Raw genomic sequence first — 23,276 nt, 5'->3', positions numbered from 1 at the left:
AGTTAATATATATTTTTTTAACATTCTGTAAATTTCTTTTCAGTATAAATTTTTCCTGCTATAGCATATAAATTATCATATTAATTGTACTACTTCCTTCTGGTAACTTTCACCTGCCGGTGCCTGCTTTGGTACCATGACAAGAAGCAGTGTTTGCCAAGTTAGAGGCTGTGCTGTTTGAAGTTTAACTTTAATTCTGTTTCTAATCTTGTTCGCATATAGCTCTATAAGCAATCTATATAGAAGACGTTTGTGGATTTTGTGTATTGAAGTATACTACTTTCATTTTTATAGAAGTATTCAAGTACAGCCCAGTCAGATATGGAGTTTCCATGCAACCCTCAACTAATTCTATAAAAGGCCGTTTCTGTGGGCAAAATCCTTTTACCCATCGAAATGTCTTTGAAAATTCTTCTCCTTAAAATGTGTAATAATTTTTTTTTTTTTCATTAAGGCATGCAACATTGTCTGGTGTCAAGAATGCTGCAGAACTCCATCACTACATTGGAGACCCAGTGAACACAAATCTATCTCATGCATATTTATTGTGGTGATGCAGAAAATCTGAGTGGTTAGGTATGCATTCAGGGTCGAGTTAGGAAATACTGCTGTACGTGTCAACTTGGATACCAGTGCTAGACATACAACAGCTGACATGTCATTGGTCCAGATCCCTTGCTTTACCTTGTTTGTCACTTACTCTAAAATTTGTGGTTCCTAAACTTTATCATTTTTGCTAATTTTCATAATTAAGGCTTGCTGTGAGTAATAGTATTACTGAAAGTTTCCTCGCACAAATCCATGGCAACAAACTTATTCAACATCATTACATGAGCTTTGTTGGATAAAGCTGATGAAATACTAGCTTTATTACATTGTCCCTTCTCCCCTCCTTTACTCCCTTTTATAAAACAGTGGTAAAGAAGAGGTATTAATATGTGGTATGTCGTTAAAATAAAGCGTGTTTTTATTTATTTATGTATTTATTTAAAAGTTTTATATACCGCACAATGGGGTAGAAGTCTATCCGTCTAGGCAGTTTACAAAATAAAACATACATAATTAGAATCAAATACACAAAATACATACAGAAATTAATATATTGCAATGTTAGTTGGTGGAAATATAGTACATTATATAGAAATCTTATTGTAAGTTATATGCTTGTGCGAATAGATATGTTTTTAGCAGTTTTTTAAATTCTCTGCGGTTTATTGTCAAACGGATATGGTCTGGAAGAGAGTTCCATAAGGTGGGTCCGGCTACGGAGAAAGCACGTTTTCGTGTTAAAGATAAACTGACTGATTTTATGGAAGGAATTTCTAGAATACACTTATCGACAGAACAGAGCTGTCTGGTGGGCTTGTAAATTCTTAGTATTGAACATAACCAAGTAGAGTTAACATTGTATAGTAGATTATGAATTATAGACAATATTTTATAAGTTATACTGAATGAAATGGGAAGCCAGTGTAGATATTGTAAAGTAGGTGTGATGTGATCGCTACGTGATATGTTGCAGAGCATTCGAGCAGTTGCGTTTTGGACTAGTTGTAGTGGATAAATCGTTGATTGAGGTAAGCCGAGATACAAAGAGTTACAATAGTCCAATGCAGATAGGATTAATGCTTGAGTAATTAAACAGAAGTCATTTGGAAGTAATAATGGTTTGAGTTTTTTTAACGTGAATTTTGAAAAAAGATATTTCAGATATATTATTATTCATTGCGAGTCTGGAGTTGATGATTACACCCAAGTTTTTTGCATAATGTTTTCTTGTAATGAGTTGGTTATTGAACATAAAAGTTGGAGGTGGTTGATGAATTGAGTCTGGAACAGTTGAGAGATAAAGTAACTCTGTTTTGCTCATGTTCAGTTTCAACCTGTTGTGAGATAGCCATATTTTTATTGTAGATACGTATAGCTGAAGTACAGAAAAAGTAGAGAAAAAGTGTTAATACAGAACTTTACCATGACATTCACAAAAGGAAAAGAGGCTCCAGTTCAGTGATAAACCTCCCACGGACGGAGCCCCAAGGGCTTCCCCACAAAGAGGATTTGTGACATGGAAGGGGTCGAAAGATATATTCCTCTTTTGAGGAATGAGAAGACTCCCGACACTACCCTCCTGGTGTCTACTCCCCTTAGGGTTCGACCAGGAATGCAATTCTAGGTCAGTTCTGTAGCTGCAGCACACAACCTGTTGTGCTTGCAACGAGGGAAACACACACACACACACACACCCATACAGTAGAGGGTAACCGGAGAATAGAGCCCTCCGCTGTAAAAGAACACTTACCAGTACTTATACAGTGGTATCCCATCCTATGGATGGCAGCACACCTGTGACCCCACTCGCAGTATTTGTGGGTAGAATCCCATGGCACAACAAGAATCAAGCACTACTTGATAGAGTCGGTGGCTGTACACAAGCAAAAGGCAGATCACAGAGTGTGTGATGACGCCTTCCTCACCAGTGCTCCCCAGTACTTTGTGGTGAAGAGCTGATGAAGAGGCTGAGGCCTTGACACAATGATGGCAGAAACCTGGCATGACTGAGAACTGCACAGACAGGGAGAATGCTGTCTGCCATTGCCCGAGATGCTTGGAGTAGATGTATTATTGTATCCAACCGTGCATACTGAGCTCCACTGTCACAGTAACTCCCAGTGGAGTGCATAGGAATAGTGTGACACAGCATCCTTAGTACTATTGGGGCTCTGGGTATGGCATGGTGGTGGGTGGCGTTCGATTGACTCGAGGGAGGCCACTCACGCACCTCGATAGGATTGAGGGCATCGATGGCATCAACATCAAAGGCAGCTCCAATGGCATCGAACAAGGACCATGGCGCTTGATGGCAGATCTGGTCCCCGACACTAGAGGTCGGTGCTGTTATTCTGCCACACTGAGGCCCAAGGAGCTTGATTTATTTATTTATTTATTTCTGATTTTTATATACCGATTTTCATGCATCAAATGCATATCAGACCGGTTTACAATGAAACAGTGTAAGCAGGAAAAATAGTTCCTTAGTCTAATACATTGAACATCTGTAACAAACTAATTGTACATAGAGCAAAAGGCTACACAACATTACTAAGGTAAAATTATTAACAAAAATATACATACAATTATTTTAAAAGGAGCACGAAGGGGAGCACAAAGGGGCAAGCCCCTTTGTCGCGCCCCTTCGGCGCGCGACGCCTGGTGGACCGGCGTCGTTTAACGGCAGAAACTCCGAGCGTGGTGACGTCACAGTGGGCGGTTCTCTTTTTCCTTCAGATGTCAGTAACTTCTTTGTTTCCCAGCGATGACTATGGTGCATCAAGCCACGTCCATAGATACCTACGGCACAGAAGGCACTTACAGCATGGAGAGGTCATGGACCCTGAAGGCATCAAGGGCACACCAGCACCTCGATGGCATTAAGGGTGACCATGGCACTCAATGGCAGTCCTGATATCAATGAGTCAGATCAACGGTGTGCTGGTCATAGATGTGCACAGGCAACAGTTACTTGGCATGGCACCAAAGGTGCAGCAACAAGCTGCTTGCCCAGGTTCTGTTCACACTCCCTCACAAGTAGACTGCACTGCCATCACCGGCAAGCAGTAGGGGGGACTATGTCATCCAGGGCTCCTGCCCATGGAGACTAGTTCCTTTGAATGTGGGGAGGATGAGCTCTCTCCCCCCAACCCCCCCCCCCCCCCCCCCCCCCCCGGGAACAGTGTGGTCCTCGACCTCTGCACTGTCAAAACCTCCATCAATGCCGATAGATTGGTGAAACGACATGTAACTCCTGCCCAGGTAGAACTCAGATGAGTTCCCAGGCTAAGCAGTCTACAAGAATCACCCACGGACTACATGTAGTCAGTCCTGCCAGCACCTGACAAAGGTACAAGATAGATAGAACAAGGAGAAGACATGTACACACACAACGGAGTTAGCTGTGAGTATCAAATGGGTATTATGCGATCAAATGTGGACATGGAGGGAGCTGTAATTAGGAGAGGAGTAATAGTAAGAAATATTCCGGGTGTATCATTTTGTTACCGGTCAATCCAAGGGATTGATTGACACTGCGGAGAAGATGGGAAGGGTATTTGCACTGATTGGATGTTTAAGCAGAGACGCTGTGGGATTGGACATATTTCAAAGAAGGGGAGGAGTATAAATATGTAGGCTTTGAGAAGGAAGCCTCGCTATGAACCGACTTTGTGAGACCGTAGATGCTGCCATAAGGACGGTGAGGGTGAGTGTTGTTGTCATCATATTGGGTAAATTGCAATATGTTGAGGAAAAGTGTAGTAAACAAGTTGATATAAGGGGCTTGTTTCCCTTTTTTTCAGTACTTGTAGAAACATTTAAATGGTGAAGGACGACCGGGATAACTTTGAACAAATTATTTGTTAAAACACTTACCCCGAGCCGACTAGAACGGTTGACGGAGATAGTGTCAGCCTTCAGCTTTAAGCCCTGATCCTGCCTTGAGTATTTAAAAATTTTGAGTCCATATTAAGGTATGTGAAAAGTTCATTGCGTTTCATGGAGGGGTGGGCATGGTTTTTTTTAAAGCCCTTGGCATGAGTTTTGCGATTTGATGTGTCCACAGGTGATATTTCATAAGGCATAGAAGCCTTTGGTATACACATAGCTATGTGTGTGCAGTTTTCCTTCCTATGATAAATGGAGGTTGAAGAGTGGTTGTGCTAGTAAGTGGTATTGTTGAGTAGAAATAGTGATTTATGTGTTATGTTATAATATGGTTTAAGGGTTACATAATACCATTATGAGGATATATGTATAAGACATCTAACATAGAGTGGTGATCTCTAATATAAAAGACCAACAACAATTAACATCAGATCAACAAAAATGTAAAAGATCTTAGGGGACCAGATCTGCCATCAAGCGCCATGGTCCTTGTTCGATGCCATTGGAGCCGCCTTTGATGTTGATGCCATCGATGCCCTCAATCCATGCCATACCCAGAGCCCCAATAGTAGGTGTACATAAGGACGATACCTGAATGAAAAATGTTTTGATTTGATAGCAATTTAAGATCATTACATTGGAGAAGATTAGAGAGGGTGGCTCAAATGGTTTTTCTTTATGAATATTTTTATAGGTGCACACTAGGGTTCGGAAGATTTTTTGGTCAAATAGTGAAGAAAGAGCCGTGTGGCCTTATAGAACCCAGTGTCTTTTCTGATCCACTCCTTTTTGTTCAGGTAGGAGTGTGTTCAGTAAAAAAATTCTTTAACAATTACAATTTTTAATGAATTATGAGCATTTAAATAAAGAATATTGTATTATTTTACATAATGGATGACAATCATATTAATATTCTACATGTTATATATGTGATATCATTAAGTGGGAAGAGAAAGGTAGAGAGAGATATTACATGGTTTTGGAGGTTTTAATTGATAGGGGTAAATTATATATCCCAGGGGTTATAGTATGGTGAGTAACTTTATTTTTCTGTATTGTTAGAATCAAGAGGTGGGAGTGATTTTTTTCATTGGTGTTTGGTCTCTTCGAGTCAATTCCCCTGAAGAAGCCAGGAGGGCGAAACAAGGGCCTTGTTGGGATAGAAGAAAAACAATACAAGCGGGGCACACCATGGATGAGGGGGTTATAAATATGTTTTTAGATATCTACATGTGGTATTGTTGAGTAGAAATAGTGATTTATGTATTATGTTATAATATGGTTTAAGGGTTGCATAATACCATTATGAGGATATTTGTATAAGACATCTAACAGAGTGGTGATCTCTAATATAAAAGACCAACAACAATTAACATCAGAGAAACAGAAATGTAAAAGATCTTAGGGACAGATTGAGGTTAGGAGGAGAATAGAGTTGAGGGCTATCAACAGTTGGGTCAAGGTTGATATAATTGTTTTGGTAAACTGTTAAGATGTGTATATGAAGGATATGTATATGAAGTAACAAGTAATATATCATCATAAGGGAGTGATTAACATGATTGGTTTTATGTAACTAATTGAAAAAATTAATGTCTTAATGTATTTACAATAAATAAATTGATTTTAATTTTAATAAGACTAGATTTTTGGTATGGTGTACCTGTAAGCCAAAGTGCTTTTTTTTCCTTTTTCCCCCAACAATTTGTTTTTGGGGGATTTTTTTTGTGTGTAATACGAGGAAGCACAAGTGAAATATATACATTGCCTCTATTTTTGATTTATATATATATATATATATATATATTAATAAGGGATAGAAATAGACTGCCAGATTGTACAGCTACTAAGGCTTGCCATGCGACTGGCAGACAGAGAAAAGGAGGAGGAAAAGGAAAAGAAATAAAACTACTATAAGGTAAAGAAAACAGCTGCAGCTCGAGAAAAAAATCACTTACAAAAACTGTGAGGAAAGAGCAAAGCTGAATACCATGAGACACATGGCTCCCGTGAACACATGGCTCCGTGGAAAAAAAAAAAAAGAGACTGAGGGACTCTGCCTAGAAAGCGGGGTGATGACTACAGCTGCACATGCTCAGAAGGGCATGTTTGAACATTCTAGATTCTTTGAGATCAAAGTTCCATGCTGGGCTCCATCCGATGATGACACCCATCCTGCTTGTCCTTGGAGAAATTTCTGCTTTCCTTCCCTCTCACTGCAGTTGGTTTGTGATGGGGAGGGCTACCCACCAGTGCTGATCACCTTGTAACAGCTAACATCCAAGGTAAAAAGACAAAAAAAATTTGAAAAAACTGCCTTTGAAACTGAGGAGAGATTTCTGTGGGGAAAGCCATGATTCTGAGACCCGCCCCTTCCCCTGACATCATCGCAAATGGATCCGGGCAGTTTGAAAGGCGCCAAGCCAGCAGGCGCCGCGCGCCGAAGGGGTGCGACAAAGGGGCACTCCCATTTGTGCACCCCTTTGTGTTATTTGTTTAAAAAGCTCCTTGTTATACCTTTTGCTTAATTGTTAAGAACTTTGATTTTGATGATTTTATTTTTGTAATCAGGTACAAAATTTTAGATTGTAAGCCCTTTTAGGGGATAGTGAATTACCTATTGTACCTTATTGTAAACCGATGTGATATCTCTTTTTGAAATGAACATCGGTATATAAAAATCGTAAATAAAATAAATAGTGTCCTAATAGTTTGGAGAAGAGACGGCTGAGGAAGGATATGGTAGAGATCTATAAAATCATGAAAGGACTTGAATGGGTAATTGTGAAACAGTTATTTACTTTTTCAGATAATACAAGGACTAGGGGACACTCTAAGAAGTTAGCAAATAGCACACTTAAAACCAATCAGAGAAAATTCTCTCTCATGCAACACACAGTTGAGCTCTGCAGTTTGTTGCCAGAGGATGTGGTTAAGGCAGCTAGTGTAGCTGGGTTTAAAAAAGATTTGGATAAGTTCTTGGAGGAGAAATCCATAAACTGCTATTAATCAATAGGGAATAGCCACTGCTTGTTGCCAGCTTTAGTAGCATGGGATCTATTTAATGTATGGGTACTTGCTAGGAATTGTGACTTGGATTCTCCACTGTTAGAGACAGGATACTGGGCTTGATGGACCCTTGGTCTTACCCAGTATGGCATATCTTATGTTCCTATGTAACATTTTGCCTAGAAAAAATATGGCCTAATAGAAATATGCCTAGAGCTAGATCGGTGCGTCTAGAGGGTGTAAACAAAAAAAATTATCGCACAGAAATGGCTGATTTTGAGCAACATTTTAGGTCAAAATTGAAACTACAACACCAAAGTTGTAGTTATTTTTTTCTATTTTTGTGATATATTGTCTCTTTTTGCATGATATTTTACCATGAGAAGCAGAGGAACTCCCTTATCTGCATAATTAGCTTGAGATTTCCCTATTTGCTTAAAAATTAGCATTAAAAACATTTTTGCGAGATACTGCAAATAACATATGGTGAAATAAAATACCACACATTGTATAGCTTTTTCCTCATAATAAGACCATTTTAACGCCCTCTCAGGGCCCAATTTTATCAAGGCTTTTCTCCCATTCTGTGTCTATGGAAAAATGCTTAGTAAATGTGGCCCTTAGTTTGCAGACAAAAATTTTAAGAAATATTTTTGCTTATTGTAACTTTGGAGAATTTTAAAATTTTATACACACATACAGTATATGAAAATGGGGTAGATTTACTGGGTAAATTCATAGTTTACAAATTTTTATTCCTATATTTGTATTCCTTATTTCTGACGATGTAAGAGCAAAAGCTTTTAAGAGCTATATATTTAAAGCAATATAGTACTACTATAATTCTGATTGGAAAAAGAAATTGGTTCCATATAACTTTTTTTCTACTAGTACTTCCTCTCTGCATATTTCAATCATCAGACCATGTGTCAACACATCAGAAGACAGAGGACCTGTCCGTGGCCACACAATTTAGGGTAGTAGTGCCTACCAGATATAGCTCATCTCTAAGGTGAGTGTCCAGAACATTTGCCTCACATGATAAAGTGAAATTTCGTCACCGAGGAAGACAGATGCAGAATCATACATTTATTTATTTATTTTATTTATTTAAAGGTTTTTATATACCGATAGCCGTTTGCACATCGTATCGGTTTCCAGAAAACTAAAACTTTTTGACAGTGTCATTAAACAGAACATTTGGCACTGCCATTACATAGAACAGTAAACTTTGCATACAATAGATAAACATCAGCAAACAGAAACTGGGTAACTATTTACAGGGAACGGAGGTTCCTAAATTGGGAGCAGATGAAGGAAAAGTTAACAAGCGTACATTGTGAGGATAATACATGTAAAGCACTGTAAATATATAAGGAAATGAATGGGGAGAAGGGAGTTGAGAGAGAAAAGTCAGCAGAAGCACATTGTAAATGGTGGTGCAAGGAATGCATTATACACCGTTTGGGGGGACATCAGGAGGATGGTTGTTGAGGGAGGGGTAGGCCTGTAAGAATAGCCAGGTTTTTAGCTTTTTTTTTTAATATAGGAGTAGATGTTTCAGTGCGCAAGTCTGGGGGCATAGAGTTCCACAGGGTGGGGCTGGCCAGGGAAAAGGCTCTGTTCATAACACATAACAAAGAACTCAGTAAGCTCTCTGAAGATAATATAAGATCATAAGATAAGAAAGGTTTGGGAATGTGGGAATCCATACAGGTCTGAAAAGGTTATCAGTAATTATGTTAAAAATAAGTGAAACTGTAATGCAGAGACAGAATCTAGGCTAAATTATGCTGAGAAGCCAAAAAAGTTCAGCAAAATGTAAACAATATATCTTACTTGCTGGATGGCACCAAGATGTCTTTAATTACTGTGTCATATTCATCTTAGTTCCTGAGAACATTCTAAGCTCAGGATTATTTGTTCATGTATGTTTCATAAACATAGTTGCTATGGTTGTGAGTTTACGTCATATGAAATTCATCATTTTGTAGCAGATGGATATATTATTGAGATACAAGATGAGTAATAAGCTGTTATCTTAATTCATGGGACGCAGACGGATAAGGAGATGCAGGAATATAGGAAGAGAAAGAAATCTCTGATGGTGATAAGAAAAGGAAAGGACACTCGTTTAACATGAATCAATTAGTGAACAGATTATCTGCCAATGTACTTGTATCTTGTCTATGCAAAAATGCTGGATCTCAGCCAGACCAGCATATAAAAAAATAAATATAATCAATACAACAGAGTAACTATTGGAATTACTTTCCTGCTGGGAATGGTTTGGGACATGATACTGGTCGCAGGGAACTGAGGTGCTGTTTCATGGATATATACAGTATGAGGTAGATCTTCAAAAAATACGCGCGCGAACAAAAGTACACCAGATTTTATAAGATACGCGCGTAGCCGCACGTATCTTATAAAAGCCGGGGTCGGCGCGTGCAAGGTTGCGCAAAGTCGGCAGCCTGCGCGCGCCGAGCCACGCAGCCTGCCTCCGTTCCCTCCAAGGCCGATCCGAAATCGGAGCGGCCTTGGAGGGAACTTTCCTTCCGCGTCCCCCAACCTTCCCCTATCTACCCCACCCCCCAGCCCTACCTAAATTCCCCCCCCCCCACCTTTGTTGGGCAAGTTACGCCTACTTGAAGCAGGCGTAACTTGTGCGCGCCGCCCCGGCATCCCCCGGCACAGGCTGCAGTGCCAGGGGACTCGGGACCGCCCTCCCGGCCCGCCCCTGAACTGTCACCACGCCCCCGGACCGCCCCCTGCCCCCAGACATGCCCCCGGACACGCCCCCTCCCGCCCCTTTTAGGAAGCCCCGGGACTTACGCACGTCCTGGGGCTTTGTGCGCGCCGGCGGCCTATGCAAAATAAGGGCGCCGGCGCGCAGGGGTTTTAAAATCTACCCCATGTGTGTATATCTAATATGTATCTCTATCTATCTAGCTATCTATATAAGGATAGATAGATAGAGATACATATTATATATACACACATACACATATATACACACACACAAAAACACAGAGGTTTGGGGTTGTCCAGAGATTTAGTATTGTATCCCAACATCGTTGCCCAAGGAAAGAGGAAATGGATCGGTAAAATAGGACTTTATTGAATCTTGCCCGACTCTGGCCGAGTTTCACTCAACGAGCTGCCTCAGGGGTTTAAGAGCCACTTAAAATGGCACCATCACGAACTCATTATTACTGAGAAACATGAATATCTCGTAAAGGTGAGCAGCAGGTAGTTTGTTTCTGCTGATGAATATTTCTCTAATATGCAACAGCAGCATACGAGATATTCATGTTTCTCAGTAATAATGTGTTCATGATGGTGCCAATTTAAGTGGCTCTTAAGCCCCTGAGGCAGCTCGTTGAGCGAAACTCGGCCAGAGTCTGGCAAGATTCAATAAAGTCCTATTTTACCGATCCATTTCCTCGTGTTCATTGCTTTCAGCCATCTTGGATCAGCTTCCGCTTTGTTTCTTGAGACCAAGGAAAGAGGATTCACACATGTGCCCAACCAAACTGTTAACACAGTAACTGTAATAGCAGTTAACACAGATATCAGTCATAATTGACCAGCCAGTGGTTATCTGTTGCATCAATGTATTCTAATTCCAAATAGAACAGCAGATTAAAAATAAAAAGAAATTAGTAATAGTTCCTGGAATTTTATTTAACTCTTCTTGAACATTTATTTTTATGTGAAGACTATTTGCCTTATATAAATAATATACACAAATGTATCCTTACCTGAAATGTACATCAATCCCCCATAAACTGTCCCAGCATGACCATAATGTGGTTCATTCATTTTTGCCACATAACTCCATTCGTTCATTCTTGGGTTGTAACACTCTACTGTGGCTGTTTAGAAAAGAAATCACAATTTAAAATAGTTGCACAATAAAATGTATTGTGTTTTTAAAAAAAATGATTAGACATTCATACATTCATAAAGCATTAATACTGCAACTAATGTATAAATGTTAAAACTACACAGGCGCTTGTACCATAGTTTAGGAAAATTTTCAAAGAGAAATTACTCAAGCTATTTCTCTAGACCTCTCATGATTTTAAACACCTCTATCATATCCCCCCTCGGCATTATGACATTTTCCATTTTATTCACCATTCCCTTTCTAATAATTCCCAACATTCTGTTTGCTTTTTTGACTGCTGCAGCACACTGAACCGACAATCTCAATGTGTTAGCCACTATGACGCCTAGATCTCTTTCTTGGGTTGTAGCACCTAATATGGAACCTAACGTTGTGTAATTATAGCATGGGTTTTTTTTCCCTATATGAATCACCTTGCACTTATCCACATTAAATTTCATCTGCCATTTTGATGCCCAATTTTCCAGTCTCACAAGGTCTTCCTGCAATTTATCACAATCTGCTTGTGATTTAATTACTCTGAACAATTTTGTGTCATCTGCAAATTTGATTATCTCACTCGTCGTATTTCTTTCCAGATCATTTATAAATATATTGAAAAGTAAGGGTCCCAATACAGATCCCTGAGGCACTCCACTGCCCACTCCCTTCCACTGAGAAAATTGTCCATTTAATCCTACTCTTTTGTTTCCTGTCTTTTAGCCAGTTTATAATCCACGAAAGGACATCGCCACCTATCCCATGACTTTTTACTTTTCCTAGAAGCCTCTCATGAGGAACTTCGTCAAATGACTTCTGAAAATCCAAGTACACTACATCTACCGGTTCACTTTTATCCACATGTTTATTAACTCCTTCAAAAACGTGAAGCAGATTTGTGAGGCAAGACTTTGCTGACTTTGTTCCATTAAACCATGTCTTTCTATATGTTCTGTGATTTTGATGTTTAGAACACTTTCCACTATTTTTCCTGGCACTGAAGTCAGGCTAACCGGTCTGTAGTTTCCTGGATCGCCCCTGGAGCCCTTTTTAAATATTGGGGTTACATTCGCTATCCTCCAGTCTTCAGGTACAATGGATGATTTTAATGATAGGTTACAAATTTTTACTAATAGGTCTGAAATTTCATTTTTTAGCTCCTTCAGAACTCTGGGTGTATACCATCCGGACCAGGTGATTTACTACTCTTCAGTTGGTTAATCAGGTCTATCACATCTTCTAGGTTCACCGTGATTTGGTTCAGTCCATCTGAATCATTACCCATGAAAACCTTCTCCAGTACTGGTACCTCCCCAACATCCTCTTCAGTAAACACCGAAGCAAAGAAATCATTTAATCTTTCTGCGATGGCCTAAGTGCCCCTTAAACTCCTCGATCATCTAACGGTCCATCTGACTCCCTCACAGGCTTTCTGCTTTGGATATATTTTAAAAAGTGTTTACTGTGAGTTTTTGCCTCTACGGCCAACTTCTTTTCAAATTCTCTCTTAGCCTGTCTTATCAATGTCTTACATTTAACTTGCCAATGTTTATGCTTTATCCTATTTTCTTCTGTTGGATCCTTCTTCCAATTTTTGAATGAAGATCTTTTGGCTAAAATAGCTTCTTTCACCTCCCCTTTTAACAATGCCGGTAATCGTTTTGCCTTCTTTCCAACTTTCTTAATGTGTGAAATACATCTGGACTGTGCTTCTAGGATGGTATTTTTTTTTTTTTTTAACAATGACCACACCTCTTGCACACTTTTAACTTTTGTAGCGAAGCACAAATATCGCTGGGAGTAAAAGGTTAACCCAAGTCACGATAAACTACATATGTGAAGCACTAAGATAGTGCGTGGTGTGGTAAGTCTAAAATCATCATAGCCATGCCCCTTTTCCTTATCACGGACATTATTCATGCAAAAATTATCGCATTTTGATAAATCTAGGCCATTGTTGAATTACAATCATGAATGCCATTTTGGAACAAAATAAGAATGCACCTAAAACCTGCATACCATCACGTTGCACGTCAACAAAGGCTAATCCCAATAATGATATCGCCAATTACACAACTCCTAGGTCTCTCTTTGTTCACTCTAACTCTATTTAACGCTCAGTCGCTCTCCAAACAAAACCACACATCCTCAATGATTATCTTATAGAAGTCAACCCTGACATCTGTGCAATCACAGAAACCTAGTTAAAACATACAGATATTGTCCTAACAAACCAGCTTCCCACGCAATCTTAAGACCTCTTCTCAGTCCCCAGACCCAAAAAAAAGAGGTGGAGGGCTCCTCTTGGCAGCAAAAAAAGGACTAGGCATAACTCTATAACAAACAAACACCTCCACCAAACTAGAATTCTCCCTCTTTAAATCGGAACAACTTCAATTAGCCCTCATCCACGCCCCACCAGGAACCCTAGAATCAGACACCTCTCCTTTGATTTAGCTTATAGCCAAACACTTTAACGCCGACAAACCCGCAATAATCCTAGGAGACTTTAACCTGCATGTAGACACTTCTCCTCAATCCATCAACTGCGTAACAGTTCACTCCTCAATCAGTCACTTGGGCTTCACTCAAATTGTCAACGACCCCACCCACAAGGCAGGCCATACATTGGACCTCATCTTCATTAACGATAGCTTTACCATCTACTCCAATCCCACCTGCTCGCCAGTTCCCTGGTCAGACCACCGGGTCATCTACACGACCCTTAAGATAAAAAAATCCACCACCTAAAGTCTCCAACAAATCCACCATCCATTTCAGGAAACCAAGTTCACTAGACCTACTCAGCAAAAAGTTATCCAAAGCTCTAAACCAACTAGACCTCACAGATGCAACCACAGCAACCACCTCATGGATCAATCTCACCAATAAAATTGCGGATCAAATCTGCCCAACTTCAACCAAAACCATACAACCCGCATTGGACAATAGAAAACCTTGGTTTACCCCTGAACTTAAATCCCTCAAGCAAACTAAGAAATAAAGAACAAAGCTAGAGAAAAAACCCAACCACTTTGTCACACACTATCTACAAATCCCTTCTCAACACATACAGGAACGCCATCCTTAGAACCAAAAAAGACTTCTACGCAAAAAAAAATCCACAACTTCATTTTCGACTCAAAGGCACTTTTTCCTACGTCTCTTCACTTACCAAATCACCTCCTCCAACCATTCCAGACCACCAAGCACTCAACACAGCCAACAAACTCGCCAATTATTTCAAGACAAAAATCTCCAACCTTACCTATTCTCTCACAACCAACAGCCTCCCCCAATACACCATCTCATAACCCTACCTCAACATAATGCGAGTCTAGAGTCATTTGAGCCCACCTCTTCTCTTGAGATAGAAAATACCCTCAAGAAACTCAAACCATCCTCCCACCCATCAGACCCAATACCAACAAACCTGCTCATCGCCATCCCGAACCCCATCTCAAAAATAATTTCTGAGATTATTAACACATCTGTATCTCAAGGCCTAGTACCTAACCAGTTAAAATTGGCAATCCTCAAACCTCTGCTAAAAAAACCTAATGCCTCTCCATCGGACCCAGCTAACTTCCAACCAATCGCAAACTTACCTCTCATTGCCAAATTGATGGAAAAAATTGTCAACAAGCAACTGTCAGAATATCTGGAAGATCATAGCATCCTGTCGCCGGCTCAGTACGGCTTTCGCAAATCACTAAACACCGAGTCTCTCCTACTATCACTCACGGACACCATCCTTGTAAACCTGGAGAAAAAACAATCCTACCTGCTTGTTCTTTTAGATTTGTCTGCTGCTTTTGACACGGTAAAACACACAATACTTTTAGACCAACTAGCCAACATAGGCATCAAAGGCTCAGCTCTCAATTGGTTTCAGTCCTTCTTGAGCAACAGATGCTATAAAGTCAGGATAAACAACAAGGAATCCCATCCCGTCTTTACAGACCAAGGAGTCCCTCAAGGATCTTCACTTTCACCCACACTCTTCAATATCTACCTCCTCCCTCTCTGCCACCTACTTGCAAACCTTAAGCTTATCCATTACCTCTACGTGGATGACATACAAATCCTTATCCCGATCAAAGAATCCCTCCAAAAAACTATCACCTATTGGAATGACTGCCTTCAGCCAATCAAAGACCTACTCTCTAGCCTTAACTTAGTATTGAATGCCAATAAAACAGAAATGCTCATTATCTCCCATGACCCCCCCCCCCCTACCACCATCTCATCAAGCTCCTCTCAATCAACAAACTCAAACAGCAAGTTCTCTCCTGATGTCAGGGATCTAGGAGCCTGGATAGACAACAATTTAAACCTAAAATAATTTATAAACACGACCACAAAGGACTGCTTTTACAAACTGCAAGTACTCAGAAAGCTAAAACCCCTCCTTCACTTCAATGACTTCCGGATAGTACTCCAATCCATCATACTAACTAAGCTCGATTATTGCAACTCCCTTCTACTCTGACTCCCCACAAACTCTATCAAACCTTTACAGATGGTACAGAACGCCGCCGCCAGAATCCTCACAAACTCCAACAAAAGAGAACATATCACCCCAATCCTCCGTAACCTTCACTGGCTTCCCATTAAACACAGGATCCTCTTTAAAGTTCTCACAATCGTTCAAAAAGCAACTCACAAACTCGCTCCTATCATCTTAAGCACTCAACTTCAACCTCATACATCTTCTAGACCCATCAGAAGCCCATACAAAGGCACACTGTATGCCCCGCCAGCAAAAACATCACTAAGGAAACGAGCACTATCTTCAGCAGGCCCCCACCAATGGAACGCGCTCCCCCCAGATCTAAGACTTGAACCAAGTCATCAGGAGTTCAAAAAAAAGCTAAAAACTTGGCTCTTCCGCCAAGCCTTCCCAAACACTTAATGCTGCCTAAATGCCATGATAAACTCAATCATGGGCCACCTCATTGAGTTTCCTATTCTGACTTTTTTAATTGTACTACGTTCCTGAGTTGAAACGTTTCTTGTAACTACACATGACTATGTTCAATTTGCTCTTTGTTCGATTGTTTTATGTAAAGCCCCCCCCCCCCCCTTTTTGGGGGTATTTTCACTGTTTTATGTAAACCGGAGTGATTTGTATTTCATACAAGAACCTCGGTATATAAAAATTAAAAATACATAAATAAAATAAATATAAGACCAAGTTGTCCTTCATAATAGCAGACTCATATTCTTCTGGTTTTGTATCCTTTTGTTCCATGTTAGTAATCCAAGTCTCATGTTAAAGTTCTCTTTCATAGCCTTCCCCGCCTTGTCTTAATATTTTGTAGCTGAGTGAACAACAAAATCTGTACTGAAAGAGAGAGACTTCTCCAGCTCAAAAACAACCTTCCAGAAATCATCCATTATAATTATTGGTGGGGTTTTTTTGGATTAGAGGACCTCTCCACTAATATTAGAAACTTGTAGTACACCTGTGGGTAAAATACTTTCCAGTTTCTCATAAATTCAGTCTCCATCTTGCTTTACGAGTCAGCAACTGCTCCAAGGCTTGCTCCCCCTGCTGCCGCAGCTTACTGATCTTCACGCCTCTGTCCTCCTTCCATCTGTGTTGCTCAGTCTGCATCATCAAGGAGGGCCATAGCTCTGAGACCTATTGAAGAGCTCAGCACTAGCTGCAGCAAGGTTATGCGCTCCTCCAAAACCTCAGAATCCAGGGATGCTCCTCCATCCAAGCTCAGTGAAGAAGTCCCCCTCTTGACTCATGCCTTCCTCTTATGTCCCATTTAAGCACGGAGGTGAAAAGGTAAGCTATTTCAAGAATCTGACAGTGGTGCCTCACTGTCTTGTGTCCATCTTGGATCCCTAGAGAACATTTCAATTTTCATTTTTTTTGTCAAAGTACCAGAAAATTAACTAAATACCAGTGAGTCCTAAAACAGTAATAAATACAAATATATCATAATTTTGAATTTGTAAAAGTTATGATGTATGCTGTCTACATCAAGTAGCATTACTGAAATGTTAAATAGTAGTAGTATGTTAAGTAGTAAAGGAAATCACAAGTCATTTAATATTTATAAGGAATTACTAAAACACTGCACCAATACTGGTAATTAGATAGTTATTGTGATTTGGCACCTTCAAAATATCTACAGAGATTTCAGAACTGAACAGTTACTGACAAAAATAAAAATAAATACTGATTAGAAGATGAACATCTTAGTTTAAAGCTATTCAAGGATGAATTGGAGCCCATTATCACATTACTGGAAATGAGTACCTAAAGCAGTGTCTGACCCTTAACAGAGGCCATGAAGGAATGCAGAAGTATAAAGATTAGACATTATCGGAAACTGTCCTGGGGGAAGCTATAAGAAGTTTACGAAAAAAAACTTTTCTAACTACTAAGTAGCTCTTAAGAGTCCTTTCTCAAGAAATCACAGCCAAGAATTTAAAAAAGATATAGGCCTTATTAGTACATGTCAGTTATGACTATTTGCCTTACATCATTTGTCTATTCTATTTTTTAAGACACAAATTATATTTGATTTTATGTCCATGTACAAACAAGAACACAACACTAATTATGTAGGATATCATTAATTAAATTACAGTGGTTCTACTAAGGTTAATACATTGCATAAACATAAAAATGACTTCTACATTAAAACATTTACATATTTGCATGGAACATATAGTCTACTTAAGAATCACTGTAAAACACACAGAAATTTAGTCTTGCAACCTAACATCCCAGCTCAATTGAATTATTCATACCACTGTCAAAGTGCTGTAGGTTTACATTGTTTTCTGCATTCTAACAGTAGTAAACCAAGTGCAGTGTTTTAACACAGATCTATTTTTGGCTAATGAGCAAATTAACTTGGAAGTAAATCAATTGTCAGCACAGACAAAAAAAAATGTTAACATTTTAATACCCCATCACCCCAAATCAAGGAAGGTATTAAAAATTAAATGGTTTATTTTCTCATATGTGTGAATCATAGCTGGCTCATCACTTGGATGACGGGAGAATTCCTAAAGACATCTACGAAGAGTTAACCTCCAGCAAAAAGCCAATCAGCCCATTGCAATTCCAGGTTGGCCGCAAGCGAGACCTTAAGGGTCTTGACCACAACATTAAAATCTGGGAATTATCTGCTCAAGATCGCAGTCTCAGGAAACACAAACTCCACAAAGGCTTTCAAAAATATAAGAAAAGATTGACATAGATCTAGAAAGAAAAAAATTCACACAAACAAAAAAAACCCAAAACCTAAACTTGGACATAGCTGTATCAATTTTCTGTTGCACTTGCTGCAACAGTGTGCCATGTGTGTGTGCGCGAGTCTTTATAGTCAAAGAACGCACTGCCTACCTAAAAGACTGATAAGACCATAGAAGGTGCATATCCAAGGTCTCTAGAGTCCAAAGGAGCAGAAACAAAATTCATGCTTTTCAAAGAAAACCACACATGATTCAAACTATTTGCATGATTTAAAATCAGAGCTTATTTACAAGAGAAACTCAAATGTGATTTAACAGTTTAGACTTTTGAAGGGTACAATAGCGTGATATGTGGCATCATAAAGAGATTGAGTTGCATTACATATAAAAAGTGTAAAGGGCAATAAAGAATATGTTTGAACAACAAACTGCTTAACGTTCATCCTTCTTTTGACACACAATAGGGTAAAAAAAAAAAAAAAAAAAAAAAAAGATTATGCCCCAGCATGAATTTCTTCAAATTACTACAGTTCCTAAAACTCCATCCATCCAATAACTGAACCAGTTTCTAAATTTTAAGACAGGCAATTTACAATAAAAACAAAGAAAAGAGATGGATTGCTAAAGATAGAAAGTAGACAAATGATTGTTAGCAATCTATAAAATCAGCAGAAAAGAAAATACTTCTCACTCTAGGGCAACAAAATGTAGTGTTCCCCTTGGAACCTGTTCTATTGAAGTGTCAAAGAAAGAGGAAATTTTAAAGACTTAAAAGGTAATTTTCAAAGGAGTTATGCATGTATATGTAAATTACTATTACAGCAATTTTCTAAAGCCTATTTATGCACTTAAGTGCACTTAAGCATGCAAAACTATGGACAATTAAATAGCATATATAGTAGCAACTTTCGAAAGTTCACTTACACATCTAAAATGCATTTACATGTGTAAAACTCAGTTTTAAACATGTAAATCCTTTTGAAAATTACCTAAGTGTTATTTCTAGTGTGCAAAGTGCAAATAGTTTATAGTTAGGCTTGATTCCATTTCCTTTTGCCATAGAAGGATGAGCCATCAGCCATGTTGGGTTGCTGACACTTTTATGGCTTTCTTGGTTGCTTTTGAGTATTTAAATCAATTGATTTTGCCTTAGAATTTTTTGTTTTTAGTCCAGCACAAAAGCTTGAAAGAAAAAGTAAACAATGAAATATGAGAATCATTGCTTTCATTTTCTTTGGACAAAGTTTTGTAGGGTCTGTTTCAAAACCTTATTATCTGGATTGTAACTTGCTATGAAATTTGGCACTTCCAATTCCTTTCAATTGTGTTAACTTTGGAAGACAGCCCTTACATTGTGTTCTTGTCTTGCTCAGTAAGCACACTTCTTTTTATCAGTGGAGATAAAAAGATTTTCACAAAATTGTAGATGTTATTGCTTATTCTATAGGAACCTAAAAAAATAAGTCATCTAAAAGAAATGCACTGCAGCAGCCTATGTAATGAGATAGTCTTGAATACTTTCAGAAAAAAGTTGTAATACTCCAAGTTTGGGTAGTACATGTAGTTGTTAAGATTTCCAATAAACTCAGGATTCTTCACTGTAATTACATCTTGCTAGATCTTAAGAATTATAGTCTAAAAGATTGCACAATACCAAATCATATGCCGTTTTCATGATAAATAACTTTCTGCAACCCAGAGTTCACTACCCTTAAAATATGAGGCGTTGGAGAGTTCCAAGCAAAACACAGGGACAATTTCTCTGTGATATATATATGCTCTAAATCAGGTTCATAATGTAAGTTGCTTTACTACAGGTCTCATTTCTCACAAGTACAATATATTTCCTGGGATTTCCTAACTGAATTTATTGTATTGTCACTTGCAAAGCTACAATTCTTATCAACATCACAAATATCAACTATTTATAAGCTTCACTCATATTAGTTTTTCAGTACAGTGCCCATCATATAAATTCAGCAGCCAAGTTTCCTACATTGAGAATTCTTTGGATAGTTTAACATAACTGTTATACAGTTAAAACATAATAATCATAACTATTACAAATGATTATAAAGCACCATCAGTTAACCAAATTCTTGTCAGAGAAGTTCTCAAACTGGGAAGATGGTCTCTCCTACATGGAATGGGAGACACGATTTACCTATCGTTTATTTTACAGAAGTTTTGAAATTGCTGGAAAATTACCACCAGTATAAATGTTTCAGCTTGCAGAGAACATACACATTTAATAATTTTATATTCTGCAAATCCACAATTGTGTCCAATGTGGATCACACTGAAACATACATGAGAATTAAAACACAAACATGTGGGTAGAGAAAGCTGTGATTTCAATTAACATTTATCTTGCACTGGAGCTCCTGAGAACCCAAACAGTTCCAGTCTGCTACCCCATGCCACCCCCAAAAGGGCAGTGAGAAGAGACTATCAAAAAAAAGGCCCATTTTGTCAAAACAGAATAAAATGTACTCCGTAACAGAGCAATGAAGACAGCAAAAACTCATGAAAAATGCAATACCTGAAACTCTGATAGCGCTCATTAAAAATTGTGATTTATATGTAGGCTGAGCAATTTACCACCCTTTCAGTGTGAAGCATATGCTGAAGTTCTGGAAGAAAACAGTATGTGAACTTATAAGCTACACTGGAATCTGGATAAAAAGGATAAATCTTTTCAAGAAAAGCTGAATGGTTTTATATGGTAAAAAATTATCACTACAGCACAAAAGGGAGCATCCACAGTCGGTGAAGTCGGGAGGTGCTGAAATAGGCCCACAGACTTGGTATCTCATCCTGTGGAAACCGCTATCAAAATGTAGACAAAGAGCACCCAGATGTGAATGACTAAACTGCCTGTATCATTTGCTAATAAGCAGGTTGTGAATACAAAGAGAACTGAAAGTACAAATAAAAAACATTTCAAAATAATTGTATATGAATGCCACAAGTCTGAACAGTAAGATGGGACACTGAGACCAGAGTATAAATTATATCAACATGATAGGGCAGATGGAGGGGTGGCACTATGTGTAAAAGATGGCATAGAGTAAAGCATGATAAATGTAGGAAACAAAATGCATTGTGGAATCCTTATGAATAGAAATTCCACGTGTGATGAGTAAGAATATAGCAATGGGTACGTACCACTACCACCTGACCAAAATGAAAAAAAGACTATGAAATGCTAGGTAAAATTAAAAAAACAAACAAATTTGGGAACACAATAATAATAGGAGATTTCAATTACCCTGGTATTGACTGGATCAATGTCTCAGTGGGAAATGCTAGAAAGTTTAAGTTTTTAGATGCTATAAAATAATTACTTTATGGAGTAGATGGTCCAAGGAATCGATGACGAGGGCAGCTACTTTAGATCTAGTCCTCAGGTGAACACACAACATGGTGTGAGGGGTTACTGTGATGGGGCTGCTAAGCAATAGCAATCATAATGCAATCAAGTTTGCCAATCACTGGAAGGACGACACTAAATAAAACAATATGCAAATCTATCTCATGCATATTCATTGTGGATGTCCTGAAAATCTGAACTGTTTGGGCTCTTGAGGACTGGAGTTGGTGCATTTGAAGCAAAAATCTTGAGAGGGAGTCAGTGGGGCTACTATTTATTTATTTAAACATTTTTATATACCAAACATATTGTTTGCACTTCAAGTCAGTTTACAGATAAGTTGGGGACAAACTATTCTTACTTTGTCCCAAAAACATAATAACTGATGTAAAGTAAAAAATAGCCAGTTATAAATAAAAATAAAATTAAAATTAAAAGTTTAAAAATTAAAATTACACCAGATAGCGCCCATTGGAATTACTAAAATCTCATTAAAGTTCTATATTATAGAAACATAGAAACATACATAGAAATGACGGCAGAAGAAGACCAAACGGCCCATCCAGTCTGCCCAGCAAGCTTCACACACTTTCTCTCATACTTATCTGTTTCTCTTAGCTCTTGGTTCTATTTCCCTTCCACCCCCACCATTAATGTAGAAAGCAGTGATGGAGCTGCATCCAAGTGAAATATCTAGCTTGATTAGTTAGGGGTAGTAGGGGTAGTAACCGCCGCAATAAGCAAGCTACACCCATGCTTATTTGTTTTACTCAGACTATGTTATACAGCCCTTATTGGTTGTTTTTCTTCTCCCCTGCCGTTGAAGCAGGGAGCTATGCTGGATATGCTTGAAGTATCAGTTTATTCTTCTCCCATGCTGTTGAAGCAGAGAGCCATGCTGGATATGCATCGAAAGTGAAGTATCAGGCACATTTGGTTTGGGGTAGTAACCGCCGTAACAAGCCAGCTACTCCCCGCTTTGTGAATGCGAACCCTTTTTTCTTCTCCCCTGCCGTTGAAGCAGAGAGCTCTGCTGGATGTGTGTAGTATCAGTTTTTTCTTCTCCCCTGCTGTTGAAGCAGAGAACTATGCTGTATATGCATAGAAATTGAAGTAACAGGCTTATTTGGTTTGGGGTAGTAACCGCCGTAACAAGCCAGCTACTCCCCCCTTTGTGAGTGCAGATCCTTTATTCCACATTTCCTCTTGCTGTTGAAGCTAGAACGATGTTGGAGTCACAGTAAGCATGTGTACGTTTATTGAATAAGGGTATTGTCTCCAGGCAGTAGCCATCATTCTGGCGAGTCACCCACTCTTCATTGGCGGCCTCTTGACTTTATG

General features: G+C 38.9%; 1 protein-coding gene across 5 annotated transcripts in view; it reads right to left on the bottom strand.

Moving 5' to 3' along the window:
- KLHL13 (kelch like family member 13) overlaps positions 1 to 23,276 on the bottom strand; it is a 266,417-nt gene that overhangs the window by 4,856 nt on the left and 238,285 nt on the right. For all 5 annotated transcript variants that reach the window (XM_029606698.1, XM_029606699.1, XM_029606700.1 and 2 more), the window contains one exon: positions 11,211 to 11,324. In XM_029606698.1, coding sequence (XP_029462558.1) covers positions 11,211 to 11,324 — 114 coding nt within the window. The remainder of the gene's footprint in view (positions 1 to 11,210; positions 11,325 to 23,276) is intronic.

The sequence above is a fragment of the Rhinatrema bivittatum genome, chromosome 6 (assembly GCF_901001135.1).
Source record: "Rhinatrema bivittatum chromosome 6, aRhiBiv1.1, whole genome shotgun sequence".
Classification (NCBI taxonomy): Eukaryota; Metazoa; Chordata; class Amphibia; order Gymnophiona; family Rhinatrematidae; genus Rhinatrema; species Rhinatrema bivittatum.
This window is presented reverse-complemented; position numbering and strand designations above follow the sequence as displayed.